The sequence below is a fragment of the Lissotriton helveticus genome, chromosome 11, assembly GCF_964261635.1.
Source record: "Lissotriton helveticus chromosome 11, aLisHel1.1, whole genome shotgun sequence".
Classification (NCBI taxonomy): Eukaryota; Metazoa; Chordata; class Amphibia; order Caudata; family Salamandridae; genus Lissotriton; species Lissotriton helveticus.
The window spans coordinates 457,883,471-457,902,012 of record NC_136072.1 but is presented as its reverse complement, the minus strand read 5'-3'; the positions used below and the strand labels follow the sequence as shown (position 1 = coordinate 457,902,012).

The following is an 18,542-nucleotide window of genomic DNA, read 5'->3' as shown; positions in this document are numbered from 1 at the left end:
CTACCTTATATGGCATCTAGGTTTTGATCTTTCAACCTCCTAGGATTTCTCATTTAAAATTGCCCCAAAAGATCACCTCCTATTGCTGAAATGGCAAGAGTGACTATTACATCACTAAACACAAATCACCAAACTTACCTATTTTAAGTCTATACGTCTGTCTGGATATAAATATTAGATCGTCTGTCCTTTCTGTGAACGAACATTCTGAAGGACCATGTATCACCAGCAACTAACAACAATTGTGACTGGTGTAAACCACTCAGTACTCATTTAGCGAATTTGTATATTGAATTGTTTCTGTGTGCAGCATTTTAGTTTGCATTTTTCTGCTGCTACTGCTGCTAACCGAACAAACAAATCTAAACTTGTCTAAGTTTAATCAGTATTGAATTTTTACTTATGAGTGAAAGCATCCTATCATGAAAATGTCTTCTATAGTTATGGGTGGGAGCACCATGTTGGGGAAGCAGACTCTATGGTTTTGGTGGTAGCATCATGTCAGAGAAGTTTGTTCGTCAGTAATGATTAGTGGTATCATGTGGTCGGAATTTCTAAAGTTGTGGGCAGTACCATCATATTGACAAAGCTTCTACTATATATATGTATATACTACTATATTCATGTATATGTATATATGTGTGTGTGTGCGTGCAGTGGACATTTCAAAGGTTTTGGGCACTAGCATCGTCAGAGGCTTGTTGCATAATGTTGGGTGGTAGTATTATGTGGTGGAAACTCCTAAAGTTGTGGAAACTAGCATCATGTTTGCAAACTTCTGATATAGATATGGGTGGCAGCCACATGTGGTAGAAACGTCTAAAGTTTTTCATCACTAGCATCATGTTGGCAAAACTTTTAGAGTAGATGTGGGTAGTAGCATCATGTTTGAAATCTTCTATATAGAACGATAGCTTCATTTTGGGGAAGCATCTACATTTATGAGCGCCAGCATCATCACATGAAAGCTTGTTCTATAGCTGTGGATCCATCTATCATTGTGTGTGGTATCTCTATGTTGGGGAAGTTTCCATAATTATGGACAGTAATAGCACATCAGAGAAACATCTATAGTGAAAGTCAGTGGTATTGTGTCCGAGAAAGCTCTCTATAGTTAAAGATGGTAGTCTTCTGTAGTTATGGGCCGCCACAACATATCAGATAAGCTTTGTTTCAAAGTAAAATAGATTTTTAAAAACTCTAAGTTCTATGGTTCTTTTCCTCATTATAATGTCGCTAATATTTTTCTACAGCAATTGTAGAATGAGCACCAAGTACCCCTAAATTGATTTTCGCCTCACTAATATTTCCTTCAATGTTTTGCTGCAGGTGGCTATGTTCCATGATTGGGATGGTGATCGTAGGAATCAGCCTTCTTTGTGTAAGTACAGAAGATTTTGTGAGGAATAAAGGGAGTGTATTGGAGAAAGAAAAAAAAACAGAAAGAAAGAAAATAAAAAAAATAATTAGAGGGGAGTGACTTAAAAGAAGATGCCAGAACCAAAAGAATATCTGGAAAGTTAGCATTTCAGACATGTGGCAAACGTTTTAAAAAGTGCTACACTCTACCTAAAGTGCGTGACTTCGCAGAAGCAAAAAAGGAAAACTAGTGAGCTGTTCAGAGTACCTAAAGCCAATTTAAATATGGTGTTTTCCCCAAGAGTGCTCTGAAATTCCTACATGTTTACCACAAAAATATTAAATAGATTGATTTATTTAGAGATACAATCATGTCTCTAAACAAATTGATGTATATAAGTCTGAGCTGCCTGTCCCACACTGCCTGCCCTGTCTTGCTCTGAAGCAGGAGATGTAAGCCAGGAAGTAAATACACTTTTTGCAATATAACACATAATGCAGAACTTACCTTTCTAAAGCCCTTCATTGCAGTATTAACAATGTAGGCCAGTGACGCTGTCAGCATCAAGGTTTCGGGGATGTATGACATTACAACGCATGGTTTTACCACGCATGGCTTTACATCGCAGTTTTTACAACGCATGCTGTTACAACGCATAGCGTTAAGGGGTGCTGGATAGTGAATAGTTTAATTTACTATTCCAACTCCAGTCCCCGTGGATAGTAGGGAAGGTGTTGGATAGTAAAATAAATCTATTCCCTATCCTAGAGCGCCCCCCAGCGCTATGCGTTGTAATAACATGCGTTGTGATAGTTGCGTCGTAAAGGCACTGCGTGGTAAAAGTTGCGTTGTAAAGGATGTTCCCCAGGTTTCGGACGTTGGAGTATACACCCCTGCGTGAGGCTAGACGTCTGCCATTCATAGACATAGATCACACCTTTTCCCATTCGGCACATGGTAGGATTGGTTACAAGTATGTGTGATTTTGCGCCTTGTCCTTTGTAATGGTAAATGTTATTATGCTAATCTTGTGTTACGTATATTGTGCTGAGATCCTTGGGCCCGCTAACCTGCTTCTCTGTGACACCCCAGGCCCTGGCTGCAGGTCACTGGCCCATTTAGAAGTCGAGCTGCTGTATTTGTTCCCCACATGAATTTGTTCCAAAAGATGAGCAGGGTTTTTGTTCCCTTGTGAAGTCCATCCAAATAACTGAGACAAGGGCAAAGGGAGAAATATTTGCCCAAATTAAAGACAGTTACCCGCTGTATTGCATTAACACAGGTTTTACCGTCATCCCCTTAACATTAATGCGAAAAACATGGATTGATTTATGAACAATAAATGTTAAACATATTATGGTAATGCATGTCAGCGGTATAGTTCCCTTTTTTATTTCACACGTTTTACTTAATCTTACATCCCCTAAGAGTGCTAGTTAATTCCTCATGTTGTGTTTCTGTATTTTTGTACGGCATCTTATTACTCTTGTATAGTGCAAACTTTGAGACGTACCACATGTTTATGAGGGGCTCTGGCTCTCTGGCTGTAAACAAAGTACAGTGCCTGTCAGTGGGTTGACCTCTCTGCACAGTACACAGAACAGTGGTCATGTATTTCAATTGCAATTACATTTCTGTGTAAATGTGTGTGAAGGGAGTACACAGATGTCAAAATATTTATAAGTCAAAACTGAAAGAAAATAAAGTGCTTAAATGTGAGTGAGTGGAGTGAATGTTTGGGGTGGTGAAGTGAGAGAGATGCGAGGAAGTGCATCCAGGGGAGAGTGTAAAGAGGGTGCTGAAGAGGAAAGAGATGATTTTGAAAATGTGCAGATGGTTGAGATGTGCATGCATGTCTAACAAAAGGGTGCATAATTGAAGGCCAATACTCCTTCCACAGGCCTCAATAATATTTTATTCAGTCTCACAATTTCAGAATTGAAATATTTTCAGTAGTAATTATTTAGAACCAGTCATTATTGTCACTCATTTACCTTAAACAGCTAACAACCATTGACAAAGTCAATAGTACTGTCAGGTTTTAGGTGTATGTAAGTTGTTGTGTTATATATCTGGATGAAATAACATCTCAAAGAGAAACCAAAATACTGGTTGGGTGGCACACTATGGGAATCACAAAAAATATACTTTACATGGTCCTTTTTAGAGAGCCCCCACTTTTTTCTTTATTTTGCTTTTGAATTCTTTAATGAAAATTCCCCGATTTATTTCAACCCAGCCCACCATCCCCTCCCTCAACCCCCATCCAAGCCAGCGAAAATACAAATTAAACCGAATCAGGCAGGTGGATGAAAAACAATAAGAGCAATTAACAGATTTTCAATATGGAATTTAACATAGAAAGACCCAAAATCACATAGAACCGAGATATCAATCCTATAATTTTAGGGGGTATCCCCCCATGCCACCATGAATCATATTATACCATACATTACTCCACCCCCGATTGCCTTATCCTTCCATCCTCAAAATACATCTCCAGCCATTCCCTCATTGGGGCCCAAATTTGCAGACCTCTTTTCCCAGCTCGTCTGCCTTTCCGAGCATAGACTGCCATTTCAATATGATAAGATAGATATAAGCCATACCAGCCATTTATTGAGAGATGGAGAGAAACATGAAAGGTCGAGCCAGTATGGGGATTTTCTCTTTTTGTACCCGCAATAAGATTAGTTGGGGTGTAACCTCAATCCGCAAACCCAGTATGGATTCTAAAAATGGACTTACGCCCCTCATTAAATTTCCCAGGCATGAGTATTCCGCAAACATGAAGGCTAATTTACGCCCCATAAAACTGACAACGCAGACAATTTTTGTACCAGATACTCCTCCCCATTTGATTATTTTAGCTGGGGTAATATGAAGGTTAAACCATGTTTTTTAGTGCTGGGCTTGCAGATTGGCAGACAGAAAGGTTGAACGAGCCAGGTCTAAAGAGGAGAGACTATCCCCATTTGCCATTTGTAATGCCCTCTGCATGCACAGGGTCAAGGCTGATTTGCATATGGCCATGTCTGAACTGGGGTGGTGTGGAGTGCAAACAAACGATGGATTTAGGCCCAGATCTCTGTACTGGGGTGAATGTATGACACTGTTCTGCATTCTGTCCATCAACTGTTGTTTTTGCATTTGTCACCCCGAGTGGGATGGGTATGCTCAGACGTGAGCCCCATGCTCTCCACACCACTGGAGTTAAGCTATCCTGGCTGAAGACGGCTGATAGCCAGAAACCGGTCCTAGGATGCTTGATTCCGGTCCAGGAAAGACATGGCTTGGCAGTTCGGGCTGGACTGTTCCCATGAGGCACAGGGTCAAGGCTGATTTGCATATGGCCATGTCTGAACTGGGGTGGTGTGGAGTGCAAAAAAATGATGGATTTAGGCCCAGATCTCTGTACTGGGGTGAATGTATGACATTGTTCTGCATTCTGTCCATCAACTGTTGTTTTTGCATTTGTCACCCCGAGTGGGATGGGTATGCTCAGACGTGAGTCCCATGCTCTCCACACCACTGGAGTTAAGCTATCCTGGCTGAAAACGGCTGATAGCCAGAAACCGGTCCTAGGATGCTTGATTCCGGCCCAGGAAAGACATGGCTTGGCAGTTCGGGCTGGACTGTTCCCATGAGGCACAGGGTCAAGGCTGATTTGCATATGGCCATGTCTGAACTGGGGTGGTGTGGAGTAAAAAAAAGGATGGATTTAGGCCCAGATCTCTGTACTGGGGTGAATGTATGACATTGTTCTGCATTCTGTCCATCAACTGTTGTTTTTGCCTCTGCCTGCAAACAGCATGCTTTTCCAGATCGTCTCCATCCTATTGTTTAACATCCTATAGATAGCCCCAATTGATGGCTTTCTCCCAATTATCAGATCTAACAGATCGACCCTGGAAAACCTGACCCTCCCACCTCCTTTTTCCCCTATAAAGTCCCTATTCTGCATGAATTTGAAAAACTCATGGTTCCCTAGAAGAAAGTTATTTTTAACAACTTCAAAGGTAGTTATACGTTTATCATCTCAAAAATCCCCATGAATGGATGGTCCTTGCTTTTTCCAGCGTCTAATGTAGGGATCATTAAATATATCCAGCAAAAGGGGGTTATCTTGGAGAGGTGTATAAAAGCGAAAGCAGCTAATTCTGACTTTATTTTGGACACTAGCCCATACTCACTAAGCATATAGAAGCGTCTTGAACCTCAGTTTTTTATAATATCCTTAATCTACTTGAAGAAACAGGCACCCCAAGCCTCATCACCAAACGCAAGTTCATTACACGTGGGAGCACAATTGTTGACATTATACTGCTTGCCTTTGCCACAAAGCAAATTATTCATCTGTTGCAATGCCGAGGCCCAGTAATACAGTTAGAAAATTCAGGACTGCCATCCCCCATTGTCTCGAGAGGGTCAAAAACGTCAGCGCTCTCCGAGGTCTGGCAAAAGCCCACCAAAATCTCCAGGTCATTCCATCCAAAGCCTTAAACCAAGAATGATTCACCTCCAGGGATATGGCTGTAAAAAAGTATTAAAATGTGGGTAAAAACATAATTTTAAATTAGATTACACCTTCCAATCAAGGTGAGTCTAAAATTATTCCACCGTCGCAGCTCCATCTTAGTTTTACTAATCAAAGGGTCTTAATTAATCTCTACAATTGTGTCTATATCTGCCATAATAATAACCCTCAGATACACTGCATTCAGCACTACCCGCCTATCATCGCATCGAACATTGCCATTTATGAGTATCCGAGTCTTATCCTGGCTAAGTCGATACCCAGAAATTTGATCAAATTGATCAACCTCAAGTTCAATTTCCTTAACCGCTCTAGGAGGATCAGTAAAATTAAAGAATTACCTTTAATTTGCTGGATCAGAGGATCAATATAAAGGGTAAACAGAATGGGGGAACAAGGACAGCCCTGCCTTGTTCCCTGCTGAATCACTACTGTCTCTGAATCTCCTCCCATTGGGGAAATGTTAGCAATGGGATTAATATACAGTGTTTCAATCCATTTAATATATTCAGGCTCCAGTTCTTTTTTATCCGTTATAGCCCATAGATATGACCGAGAGACCCTATTGAACACCTTCTCTGCTTCCAGAAGTATTAATGCCATAGGGTCTCCTGAGTTCTTAGCCATGTCAAATAGGGTAATTGCCAGATGGATATGATCCGTTGTTCCCATTCGAGGAATAAAACCGTGTTGTACAGGGGACACAATCTTCTTTATTATACCAGATAACTGTGTAGCTAATATTTTTTGCAGACATTTTGGTATCGCAATTAATTAAAGTAATTGGTTGGTAACACCCCAGATCCAACACAGACTTACCCTTTTCAGGAAACACCATGATCTTGGTGGAAACCCACGAGTCAAGTGGAGTGATACCCTTTTGGATACACAGGAATACCTCTATATTATATTTATTAAGGCTAGTATCAAAGGTTTTATAAAATTCTCCCAGGATTAGATCAGTACCAGCTGCCTTACCATACGCTAAACTAGATATAGCAGATGTAACTTCTTCTGTTGAGATGAGTTGCTCTAAAAGCTCACAATCCTCTTCATTTAGGACTTTCCAGATATCATGATCCAGATCTTCCCACATCTCTCCATCTTCTACCTCTTTTTCAGCATATAGCTGCTGATAACATTTCTGAAAAGCAGACCGTATCCCACCTGGATCATCCCTCATTCCTAGATTTGGGTCTCTTGCAATTGCTTGAGTTCCCCAGAGGTCATCTGCTGTCTGGCGCAAAATGCTAACGTATGTCCCACTCTTTCAGTATATTCATACATTTTATTTTTCCAAACTGTATATTTGTCCACTGTTTTCTTGGCCAATATATCCACTATGGCAGCTTTGGCCATTGCAACATGCAGCAGGGCATCTTCACTAGCTGATCACCATGACACTGCCTCTACCAAGCCTGTCTCGACCACCCATAAGGCCTGATAAAATTCCTGCAGATGTTGCTTCTCCTTTTTCTGTCTGGCCTCGCTAAATCTTGAGGTTTCCCCTCGGACGCCCGCTTTAAATGCATCCCATGTTATACCCGTGGGGACACTCCCTATATTTTTAGCCATAAATATTGGGACCCACTTCTGCATATGATTAACATAATCATCATCTAATAGCAAAGCCCTCTCAAATGACCAGCCCCTAATCGGGTGCAGGATAGATTGTATATCTAGCTCTAAAACTAAAGGGTTGTGATCAGAGATTACCTGAGGGTATTTATATATTACAGAGGCTTGTACTAACCCCCTAGATATGAAAATAAAATTAAGATGAACATGCACTTGATGGGGCGCTGAGTAGAATGTATAGCCGGCGTCTGCTAACTCCTTTTCGGCCCACACATTATAAGGCCGATGAGTAGTTAAAAGCTGAGTCAAAGACCGAAATACCTTGGGTTTACTTCATTTGTAAGCTGTAGCACCTGACCTTAAGCCTTCCCCTATGATATTTATATTTAGGTCCCCACAAATCACAAGTGGAGTGACCACCCTGTTAATTCAACGATAAGCCAATCCAGCAGTGGTGGATCATCTGAACACAGGCCCGTAAATAGAGCACAATGTAAAAGATCCTCCTGTATAGCAGCATTCTATGATGGCCCATCTGCCATCCCTATCCGCCCTAGCTTTAGAGAATCGAATCCTACCCTTTCGTGCAAGAATCACCACAACCAGCGCGGGAGTTCCTTGCAGGGCCCTAAATATAATCTGATACCCTGAATATTCCAACAAATGGTAATCATATGTGTATCCTGCATATAAACAATGTCTGCTTTTAAATATTGTAAGTCTCAGTTCACCCTTTGTTTCTTCTGAGTATTATTTCAACCACAAATGCTAACTGAGGCTATTCTTAACCTACTCATCTTTTGTCTATGCGAGACATGACCTGACCACTACCTGCCCATATACAAAACATCCTACAAACTGCTTGTATGCCCTCCTCTCCTCCCTCCCCATATCCCCTAAGATCAGCCCTCCTCCATCCCTACCACCCCACCTCAAACACCCCCCTACCATGAGCAAATGAGTCAGCCATGACCCTGACGATGCCACCTACCACAATACCACACCCACCCCCTCGGCTCCGACCTGGCCAATCTTTCCTAAAAAGACCAAAAGAATAAGAGGAGAAGCACTCTCAGCAGACCCTCTCTACAGACCTGCTCAATAGGCCTATACCATCCCCTCGAGAAATACAACAAAAATAGAAGGAAGTGAAAAAGATAAAGAAGGACAAAAATCCAGAGCAAAAAAACTGAAGCGTCCATAGGCATTAGCCCAGACCAGCCTCATCCACGAAATCATTCAAATATTCTTGAGCTTTAATCTCTGACAAGAATGTCTGTGTCCTTCTCTTAAACATAAGCTTGAGGTGGGCGGAATTCATCAAGAACACCTCACATCCAAGTTGATGAAAAGGAGCAAACAGTTGCCGTAGGTGCCACCTTCTCTCAACTGTCGCATGCCGGAAGTCAGGATGAACAAAGATTGTATGCCCATCATATGACTGCTTTGCTTCTGGTCTTGCCTTATCAGAAATAGCCTGTCATAAAAGAAAATTGCCAAAATAAACCAAAATAGGTCTAGGTTTCTCCATTTGTTGGGATTGTTTTTTCTTGGGCATTAAAGGAAAAAGTTGGACCCAGCAGTATTTCTGCTTCCCAGCCTCATTGGGCTGGGTCAGGAAATGCTCCTTTCAGCACTCTCAGCATAAAAGACCTAATGTAATTTCCCTACACATTCTCTGCCGGAATGAGAAACCATCATTTATTCATTCGTTGGTGATTTTCTAAATCCTCCAGCTTCCACATCATATCTACCAGCTGGGATTCCTGAGTGTTCTATCGTCTCTCCACTGTTGCGATGCCTGCCACATCTTCTTCCGCCTGTTCCTCAACTGCCGTGATCCGTTCCACCATTTTGAAGAAAATCTTATTCACTTTGCGGAGTGCTCCCTGTATTTTCTTTGTAGCAAGGTGGGCTCTTTTGTGCTCAGATCTAGGTTCAACTTCGATCTGTTTCAGTGTTGTGTACATCAAGTCCAAAGTAAGGGCATCTGTGGGTCTCATATCCCCCAATGCACCCCCTGCGAAGTAACCAGTTTCTCCACTTAATTCTCATTATATGTCTGGTGCATGGCAGATGGTCCCATTTTAGCTGTCTAGTGATGCTTGACTCTGATCCCAGCCCCCTATCCCTAATCTTCAATTTCTCACTTCACCTTTTTTAATGGGAGCAAGTGTTTCTGTGTAGATAATTTCATCATCGACTATTCAGGCTCCTCCCTGATGTATCTGGGGCAGAATCCTCCTCCGTTGGTTCCTCAGTAGGCCAGAGAGATCAGACTTGTCTGTAAATGGGAAAAATGTTTCTACTCCTCAGGAGATCCTCACTGCTTCCTTTAGAACGGACTCCAGTGTCTCTTGCAAGATTTTTATCCTGAGCCCCATCTGGTAGCTGAGCTTCTGGAGCCTCTGACCCCTCAGATCTGGCCTCTCCCTGACCTGCAGGTAGCAATCCCCTCTCCCCACTATTGCTCTCCTTTGGTGGAGATAAAATTTGTAATATATCCCAGGGGGGCTATCCACTTGTATTGCAAATGCCACAGACGCAAGCACGGGGTGACAGACCTACTGGAATCCTTAAGAAAGTGCTCTGTGACTTTCCCCACAAACATTTCCTGTATCGAGGGTTGTCTCTCCTTCAGCGCCACAGGGGCAGTCTCGCTGCATACAAGTCATACCCTACTGTTGGACCTGGCCCTTTCTGCAGTCATCCACAAACATTTTGCTCTCCTCCTATTTGTGCTGAATTTGTTTTTGTTGTCCCTAGGACTCTGTAATAGGACTCTGTACACTTTTCCACTTTTCCATTGCTAACCCGTGCTAAAGTGCTTGTGATCTCTCTTCTAAACATAGTAGCATTGGTTTATACCCAATTGGCATATTTAATTTACATGTAAGTCCCTAGTAAAGTGGCACCTCATGAGCCCAGAACCGGTAAATTAAATGATGCTAGTGGGCATGTGGCACTGATTTTGCCACCCATTAAAGTAGCCATTTAAACATGTCACAGGCCTGCCATTGCAGAGCCTGTGTGTGCAGTTTAAAACTAAGTCTGTCTGGCAAAATAAACCTTTTGCCAGGCTCGAACCTTCCTTTTTAAAAACAATACATCCCCCCTGGGGTAGGACTTGAACAGCCCAGATGGCTGGTTGCAATGCATTTAAAAAGTTGAACATGTATTTTTAAGTTTTACATGTACTTTTAAGTTTAAGTTGTACTTTTCAGTTTTTACAACACTTCAATTCATTTTCACTATCTCTCCCATCGGTAAACATTGAAATTGCTGTATTACATTTGTTTAAGTAATTCCTAAATGGGAATAGAAAATCAGATCAAGTTTGATGTCTCTGGAATCACAATTTAAAACCTTAACTTATGGTTAAGTCGGAGTTTAAATTGTGATTCTGAAAATTCCACTATTAGAAAGGTAAAATCAAAAAGTTTGCAATGTTCCCTAGCTGAAATCATTCAATAAACACTTTCCCATAAGTAATTTATTTTCTTAATCTTTTTATGAATTTTCTTCTCAATTTATATTTTTTAAATACATTTAAAAAACACATCTTCATATTAATTTGACCACATGTTTGTGGGAGGCACATTTCAGCAGCACTCTCTGGCTGCATATTACGTATACAAAACAACTTTAAAAAAAAGTAATTTTTGCCCAAATTAGTGCCCAAGGCGGCACTATTGTGTGGGCGGGCGGCGGCCGCGCGGCACTGGTGGCCTGTGGCGGCGGCCTTTGTCATTTATTTGGAGACTCAGTCCACTGTAGTGTCCGTGTCCCCAAATAAATGATAAAGGCCGCCGCCACAGGCCGCCAGTGCCGCGCGGCCCCCGTGTGAACAGCAAGCACTCGCACTGCTTGTTAAGCAGCGACCTACCCAGTTTGTGGTTCAAGTCCCAGGGCCGTCAATCATGTAGCGCTCAAAAGCGATACCAATGACGGCCCTGGGTTTGGCCAGCCCTCACGCTAAAACGTAGCCCAGCACCACCACAGGAGTGACGCATCATACGTGACGCTCGCCTCTCCTGATCGGGCGCCAGCATGACCATCAGTAAGTAGGTGGTGTTATTATATAATGCATAAAGAAAAACCAAAGGTGGTGATGGACGGAGCGTTGACAATACAAACACTCACCCCCAGTCAACTGATCTGGGTTTAATCCATCACCGTTCTTTAGCTCACTCCGCCACCCCAGTTCAGACATGGCCATATGCAAATCAGTCTGACCCAGTGGCAAAGTGAGCAAGGGACTCATGTCTGAGCATACCCTGCCAACTTAGGGCGAACCAAGAAAAACCCTTGCTCACTTTGCCACTGGATTCAAGCAAGCCGGGCTGAAGACAGCTGAAATGCCAGACACCGGTCCTCGGTAGCTTGTTTCCGGTCCAGGGAAGGCATGGCTTGGCAGTTCGGGCTGGACTGTTCCCATGAGGCACAGGGTCAGACATGAATAGAGGAGAAACATATAGACTGATTTGCATATGGCCCTGTCTGAACTGGGGTGGCAGAGTGGGCTACAGAACGGTGATGGATTAAACCCAGATCAGTTGACTGGGGGTGAGTGCTTGTATTGACAACGCTCCGTCCATCATTTCCTTTAGTTTTTCATTATATAATGCATAGCCAGTTCATTTTAAATTGAATTCTCCGTTTCACAGGGTACTCGGTTAGAGTCTTTCATTTCTATGGCTGACGTCTGCTGTTTCCTGGTCTGATCTTCAGGCTGTAGGTGCGAGAATTAATGTAAAATGGCTGATATTGTTGTCACTCAGTCCTTGTAAGGCCCTGTTGCTTCCCAACACACGTGACAGCAGCCCAGAACTGCGTGCCTACTCCGCATGTAAAACCCGAAAGAGAGGAGAACAAGGCAGGTTGTTTTTAAATCCACAGTGCCCAGGTTGCTGTGAAAACCCACTCTTGTGTTGTTCATCATTATGATGCCAGTGACAGGTTGTCTTTGCTTTGCAGCTAGGTCTGATTTTGGCACAGCTCTGTTTTATCCTATCATTATGCAAGCAGAGGTGGGGGCTAGGAGTGATTTTCACTAGTTAGCGTTCATCTACACAGTCAGTGCTGTCACGTCCCCTGTAGGTCTGCTCACCTTCCACAGCTCGGGCACCAGTGACCGTTTATTGAATTCCTCTTCAGACTGACGTCACAACCCAGGGTAATTTCCCGTGTTTTGTGCACACTGAGGTGTTCCTCGGGAGACATACAGCGACATCATCTGTGGCCGTGATTTGAAGGCTGCCTACAAGGTGGGAGTTCGCCTGCAGATTGATGTCACAATCAGTGTTAAATGGTCCTGTTTTGGGCACACTGAAGTGCTGCAGGACTAATTCTTTTTGGGTAAGCCTATTAATTGGCTTGGTAAACTGCTCAGAGCTATTTTTTTATTGGAGTTAATTTAGTATTCATATGTTCAGTTAATTAAAACCTTTACATGATGAGAGAAAATGCAAGTAACAAATATAAAAAAGCAGGTACACTATCAAAGAGCTTTTTTTAAAACATGTTTAAAAAAGGCTGTATGCTGTGCCACCTTTCAAAATACGCCTGGCTGATGAGGATTATGAATCCGAAACCGGTCCCAGGATGCTTGTTTCCGGTCCATGGAAGACATGGCTTGGCAGTTCGGGCTGGACTGTTCCCATGAGGCACAGGGTCAGACTGATTTGCATATGGCCATGTCTGAAATGGGGTGGCTGAGTGGGCTAAAGAATGGTGATGGTTTAAACCCAGATCAGATGACTGGGGGTGAGTGTTTGATTTGCTCGAACTCTCCGTCCATCATCCACTTTTGTATCGCTTTGTTCACCCTAAGTGTGGCAGGGTATGCTCAGACGTGAGTCCCTTGCTCACTTGGCCACTGGATTCAAAATAGCCTGGCTGATGAGGATTATGAATCCGAAACTGGTCCCAGGATGCTTGTTTCCAGTCCATGGAAGACATGGCTTGGCAGTTCGGGCTGGACTGTTCCCATGAGGCACAGGGTCAGACTGATTTGCATATGGCCATGTCTGAAATGGGGTGGCTGAGTGGGCTAAAGAATGGTGATGGTTTAAACCCAGATCAGATGACTGGGGGTGAGTGTTTGATTTGCTCAAACTCTCCGTCCATCATCCACTTTTGTATCGCTGTGCCACCTTTCCGAGTGTACACATGAGTGCCAATGATCTTTTCAACTTTGTCCTTAATAGAACACGAACATGCAAGTTAAAGTTATTTTTTCTTGTGTTTTTTTAATTCTTCTTTATTAATTGTTTCAAAAACAACTAACTACCCACCATTGTGCTGCAGTTGGCTTCTAGATACTATCAAGCGATGACTTCAGGTTTGAGAGGGTAACCAGGATGTCTTCCACATACAATGATACTTTGTGCATCCCACCCTGCGTCATTATGCCATGAAAGTTGTGGGAATTACAGATAGCAATTGCCAAGGGTTCTAAAACTATGATAAACAGCAATGGGAAGAAGGGGCACCCATGTCATGTGCCACTATGGACAGTGAAGGGTGGAGATACATGACAATTACACGTCACTCTCGCTGTCGACTGAATGTACCGCTTCCGCACTCATGCTCGAAAAGTGGACCCTATGTCTGCATTTGTAAAACTTTGTTGAATGGCTTCCCCCTTATAACTTCCATGACCTAGTCCTCAGTCATGGGGAGATCGAGTTGTGACCGTTGCGTTGGGGAAAGATTAGGTAGGATATGTTATGTCAAAAAGTGTTCGATGACAGTAGTAGGACTAACGGTTTCCGAGGTGTAGAGGGCTGCATAGTAAGAGCTGAAAGCCTCCAAGATGTCCAGTGGTGCTTTTAGGGTGTACTGTCTGTGTGGAGGATAGCCAGTATAGCACAGGATACTTCCTGTTGGTGAGCCTGCCAGGCCAGAAGGCGTCCAGGCTTCTTCCCCCACTCATAATGCCATTGTTTAGGGCGTAAAAGTGTTTTTTCTGCTCTGGTGGTGGACAGGGTGGGGGTAGAGCATGACCTATGTGGGAGTTGTTTGGTGTTGTGCTTGATGTCTAGTATGTGGTTTTACTGCTGTGGTCTTGTAGCAGCAGTTAAGTATGGAGTGGTGAAAAGAGGAGGTAGGGATACATTTACTAATGCGTTTAGCTACCATTTTAGTGCTGGCGGGCCTTCATCAACTGAGACTTGACCTTTGAGGTTTGCTCTATGCTTACACAGCAGTTTCACGCCCTTTCTTAATGCAGTGGAGTATAGAGTGGCGTTTTAACTTAAACCCTGCCAATCCACCCCTGCTGCTCGCGGTAATTTTTACCCAGATCCCACCCCCTCCCCGCCACTACCTGCCATGGGCGGCAATCTGGGGGTAGCCCCGGGCACCAGAAGCTCTAGCTACGCCTCTGCTCCACATTCCATGTATGACCTGTCTGTGATATGGTACTATATCAGACTAAATGGCGTCATAATCTCTTCAAACGCTCATTTCGTCTATCATTAAATTGAATCGATATCTTCCAAAGTCGTGGCAGTTCAAATAAAGAAGAAATATATAAATTTCTGGGAGAGTACAGCCTTCGTCATAAGCTGAGCCCAAAATCAGTAAGTTTGTCTTAAGACTTTCTTAAGTCTGTTCTAAGTTTGTCTTAAGTCTGTCTTATGTCTGTCTTAAGTCTATCTTAAGTCTGCCCTACTACTTTTGGTATTCACAGAAAACATTTAGTAGTAGTAAAGTTAGTATTTTGTCTTAAGTTTGACTTAACACAGACTTAAGACAGACTTAAGACAGTCTTAAGACAAACTTAAGACAGACTTAACTCAGACTTAAGACAGACTTAAGACAGATTTAAGACAAAATTCTAACTTTACTACTACTAAACACCTTCTGTGAATACCAAAAGTAGTAAGTTTAGGATTTTGTCTTAATTTAGTTCTGTGAATCAGGCCCAATGAGAGAGGGGATGGCGAGAAACCAAACGGAAGAGAATGTGTAAATGGGGGATGTGAGGCAATAACCGAAAGGAAGAGTGTGAGAGCGAAAGAGAGAGAGAGAGAGAGAGAGAGAGAGAGAGAGAGAGAGAGACTATGAGAGGGAAGAAGAAAGAAAAAGAGGGAAAAACAGGTATAGAGGTAAATGAATAGAGGAGAAACATATAGACAGACAAGGAAGGACAAAAACGAAAAAACAATTACAAGTGCGAAAATGCTTGCGTGAAAGAAAAAGAGAAAAGTAATAGGGGTAAAGGGCGAACAAGGAACAGCTAACGAAAGAGGGAGCAGCTAATGCCAGATCAATCCTATAAGGTCTTCAGGACATGATGTGCCAGATGTGGTAAATGCTATTTAGAAACAGCTGATGGATTGCTTAATGCTTAATGCAGGTTCTGGAATAAGAAGACTCTTTGTTTGGACACATTTCATTTATTCACTTGAAGGTTAGCCCTTAAGGGAATCCGTGCTCGCTCTCTCTGCCCAGCAGCCTGCACAGGCGGAATATATCCCATGTTCGGTGTGCTCTGGACACCAGGCAGTGCTCAGATATGAACGCCTGATATTGGGAAAGGGATGCAGGAAATGACTTTTAACCAGCCAGCACTGCTGAAGGTGCCGATAAGAGTGGGTCTCTCAGCAGGACGTTAGCGTGCGTGTGCAAAGATCAGATAGGGGTTGGCACATGGGCCTGAGAATGGATACAAACATTAACACCTTCGACGCTATTGACGGAACCGTTCCGTCATGCCCCTCGGGTGGGCTGTGCTCATGACGGAACGGTTCCGTCACGGCCCGGCCGCCGCGCCTGCGCGACGCTGATTTCGCGCCTGCGCGGCGCGTTTCATTAAGCGGGCGGGGCTGTGACGGAACCATTCCGTCACAAGCACAGCTCACCCACGAGCCGTGATGGAACGGTTCTGTCACCAGCGCAGGTGAGCCGCGTGCCCCCCCGCGACCGTTAGCGCTGCGGCGGAATAGCCGCCGCAGCGAAGTTGTTAAAAGAAGAGAGAGAGAGAGAGAGAGAAATAGAAGGAGTTAGAGAGGTGAAGAGAGAGCGTGTGTGCAAGTGTGTGTATGAGAGAGAGAGAGAGAGAAAGTAGAAGCTCTGCTGAGAGTAGGTAGAGATTAGCGTGAGGTTGGTCCTTGTCCTGACGAACGAGCGTACAACAGAGACAGGTACCTGTGGCCCAGCCCCTAACACTGCAGAGGTATCATAGGGTACAGATAAGGGAGAGTCCAGGTGCGGCCCGTGAGATCAGTGCTGAGAGGAGAAAGTCGAATAACAGCTAAGCCCAATTAACATTTCTTCTTGAGGGGAAGGAATTTGCACACATGGAACTTTTGAACTATTAATAAGCACAAGGAAAAAAAGCAAACTGTACATTCAATGTCATCCTAATGAACTGGTGTATTTTAATCTATCATAAAAATTAAGGTCTTACAGTCATGTCCCCAATCATACGTCATGTAAATGGCATCTCGAACCAAACATTAAGCTTAGAGTACATGAAACAAAATAAAACCACCACAGCTTAGATATCCTGTCCTATCAATAGGAACTACATGGGCACAGAAACTTTAAGATCTGTTATTGTAGAACCGAACTGAGCCAAATCTGTCTGCTGTTCATTGTCCAGGTCCACCTCGCTAAATCCTGCTGCCATATTCAGGATGGTGCCCAGAATGCCTTGCAACGATATGCACTACACTAGAGCTACAAATAAATATTCACCACAAACATTTGTAGGAACAATGGTCCATGGTTCCAGCACCATTCCCTGCCAGCTCCAAGTAGTATGATGAACCACATTTAAAACGAGTTGGTCCTCTCTGGATTCTAATTTGAAAGCGTTTCTCTCAGTCAAAACAGCCAAATGAAGCACAACACAGACATCAAAATGACAATAAAAGGGATCCTTATGGAGACAGAGAGTCGACAGCCCAGAGACACCGAGACAACAGTAAAAGAAAACCGCCTTAAACTGCTCAAGAATACCATCGCCACATCCTCCTCCCAAAACTGTCACAACCCATAGATTTTATTTAACAAAAAAGTGGTCTCTGTGGGGGCAGTGTAGCTCTTGACTCCCACAAAAAGGTGTTAGGATAAGGGTACAAACATCTCTAACACAATTAACTCAAAATTATCCATGTATTTTATACAACTTAGTTTAAGAAACTTACAATTCAATTCGTTAGATTTAAAACAATTGTCAGGTGCTACTAGAGAGTGATGGCTCAGAGAAAGTAACTATTGGTGCAAGAGGTGCATATGTGCTATGTACAGAAATATATAGATGTGGCTGATTGGAATAGTAGGATATTTCGAGTCAGCACCCATGGAGTGCATGTTGCTGTCCATCATCAATATATAAAAAACAGTCCACATATGTTATTTTGTTGATGTTTCTACCCCCTAAGCATGTGTAATTCAAAACAGGGTCCTCACCAGGATGATAAATACACAGGAGACACCAATTGGTAGGGGCAGCTAGTTCCACAGTCAAGGGAGTATTAATCCTCAAATTATCTTGAGTCTTTCAATGAGACCCGTTAGAGCCGAGGCCTAAGGCTTTCTAAAGGTGCAAAGGTCACCTGAAATTTGGATAGGTCAATTGGGCTTCATAACTTGCATGAGCCTCTCGGAGACAAGGTTTTGGATTCTTAAAGGTGCACGTGTCACCTGAGATTAAATCAAATCAGTGTGTTTCACATTCGCATGTCTTTCGCCTGTAACAAGGAGAGTCCATCCCGAACATCCCTTGATTACGCATGCCTACAGCAAATGCCTGTCCCCCACAAGTGTAACAATCTCAGCCATGTGTGAGATCTGTGCCCCATGGGATGTGGCCTAATGGCTAGGGCGGACGACCTCGAAGCTGGGGAACCGGATACGAGTCTCGGCAGGGACGCTCAACATCCTGTGATTCTTGGCAAATCACCTAATTTCCCTGTGCCTAACAAAATTTTAGGTGTCAGTCTGTAACACAACTGGTGCTCATGTAAAGCGCTCTGATACCTTCGGGTCTAGTTTGTGCCTTATAACCCACCCCCCAGGGGATCTACCTTGTGTGTCTCTGTTGGGATGGAA

At 43.3% G+C, this 18,542-nt stretch overlaps 1 protein-coding gene across 4 annotated transcripts in view; it reads left to right on the top strand.

The window, feature by feature from the left end:
- Positions 1–18,542, top strand: part of SLC18A1 (solute carrier family 18 member A1) — a 320,481-nt gene that overhangs the window by 287,352 nt on the left and 14,587 nt on the right. For all 4 annotated transcript variants that reach the window (XM_078668076.1, XM_078668075.1, XM_078668077.1 and 1 more), the window contains one exon: positions 1,330–1,381. In XM_078668076.1, coding sequence (XP_078524202.1) covers positions 1,330–1,381 — 52 coding nt within the window. The remainder of the gene's footprint in view (positions 1–1,329; positions 1,382–18,542) is intronic.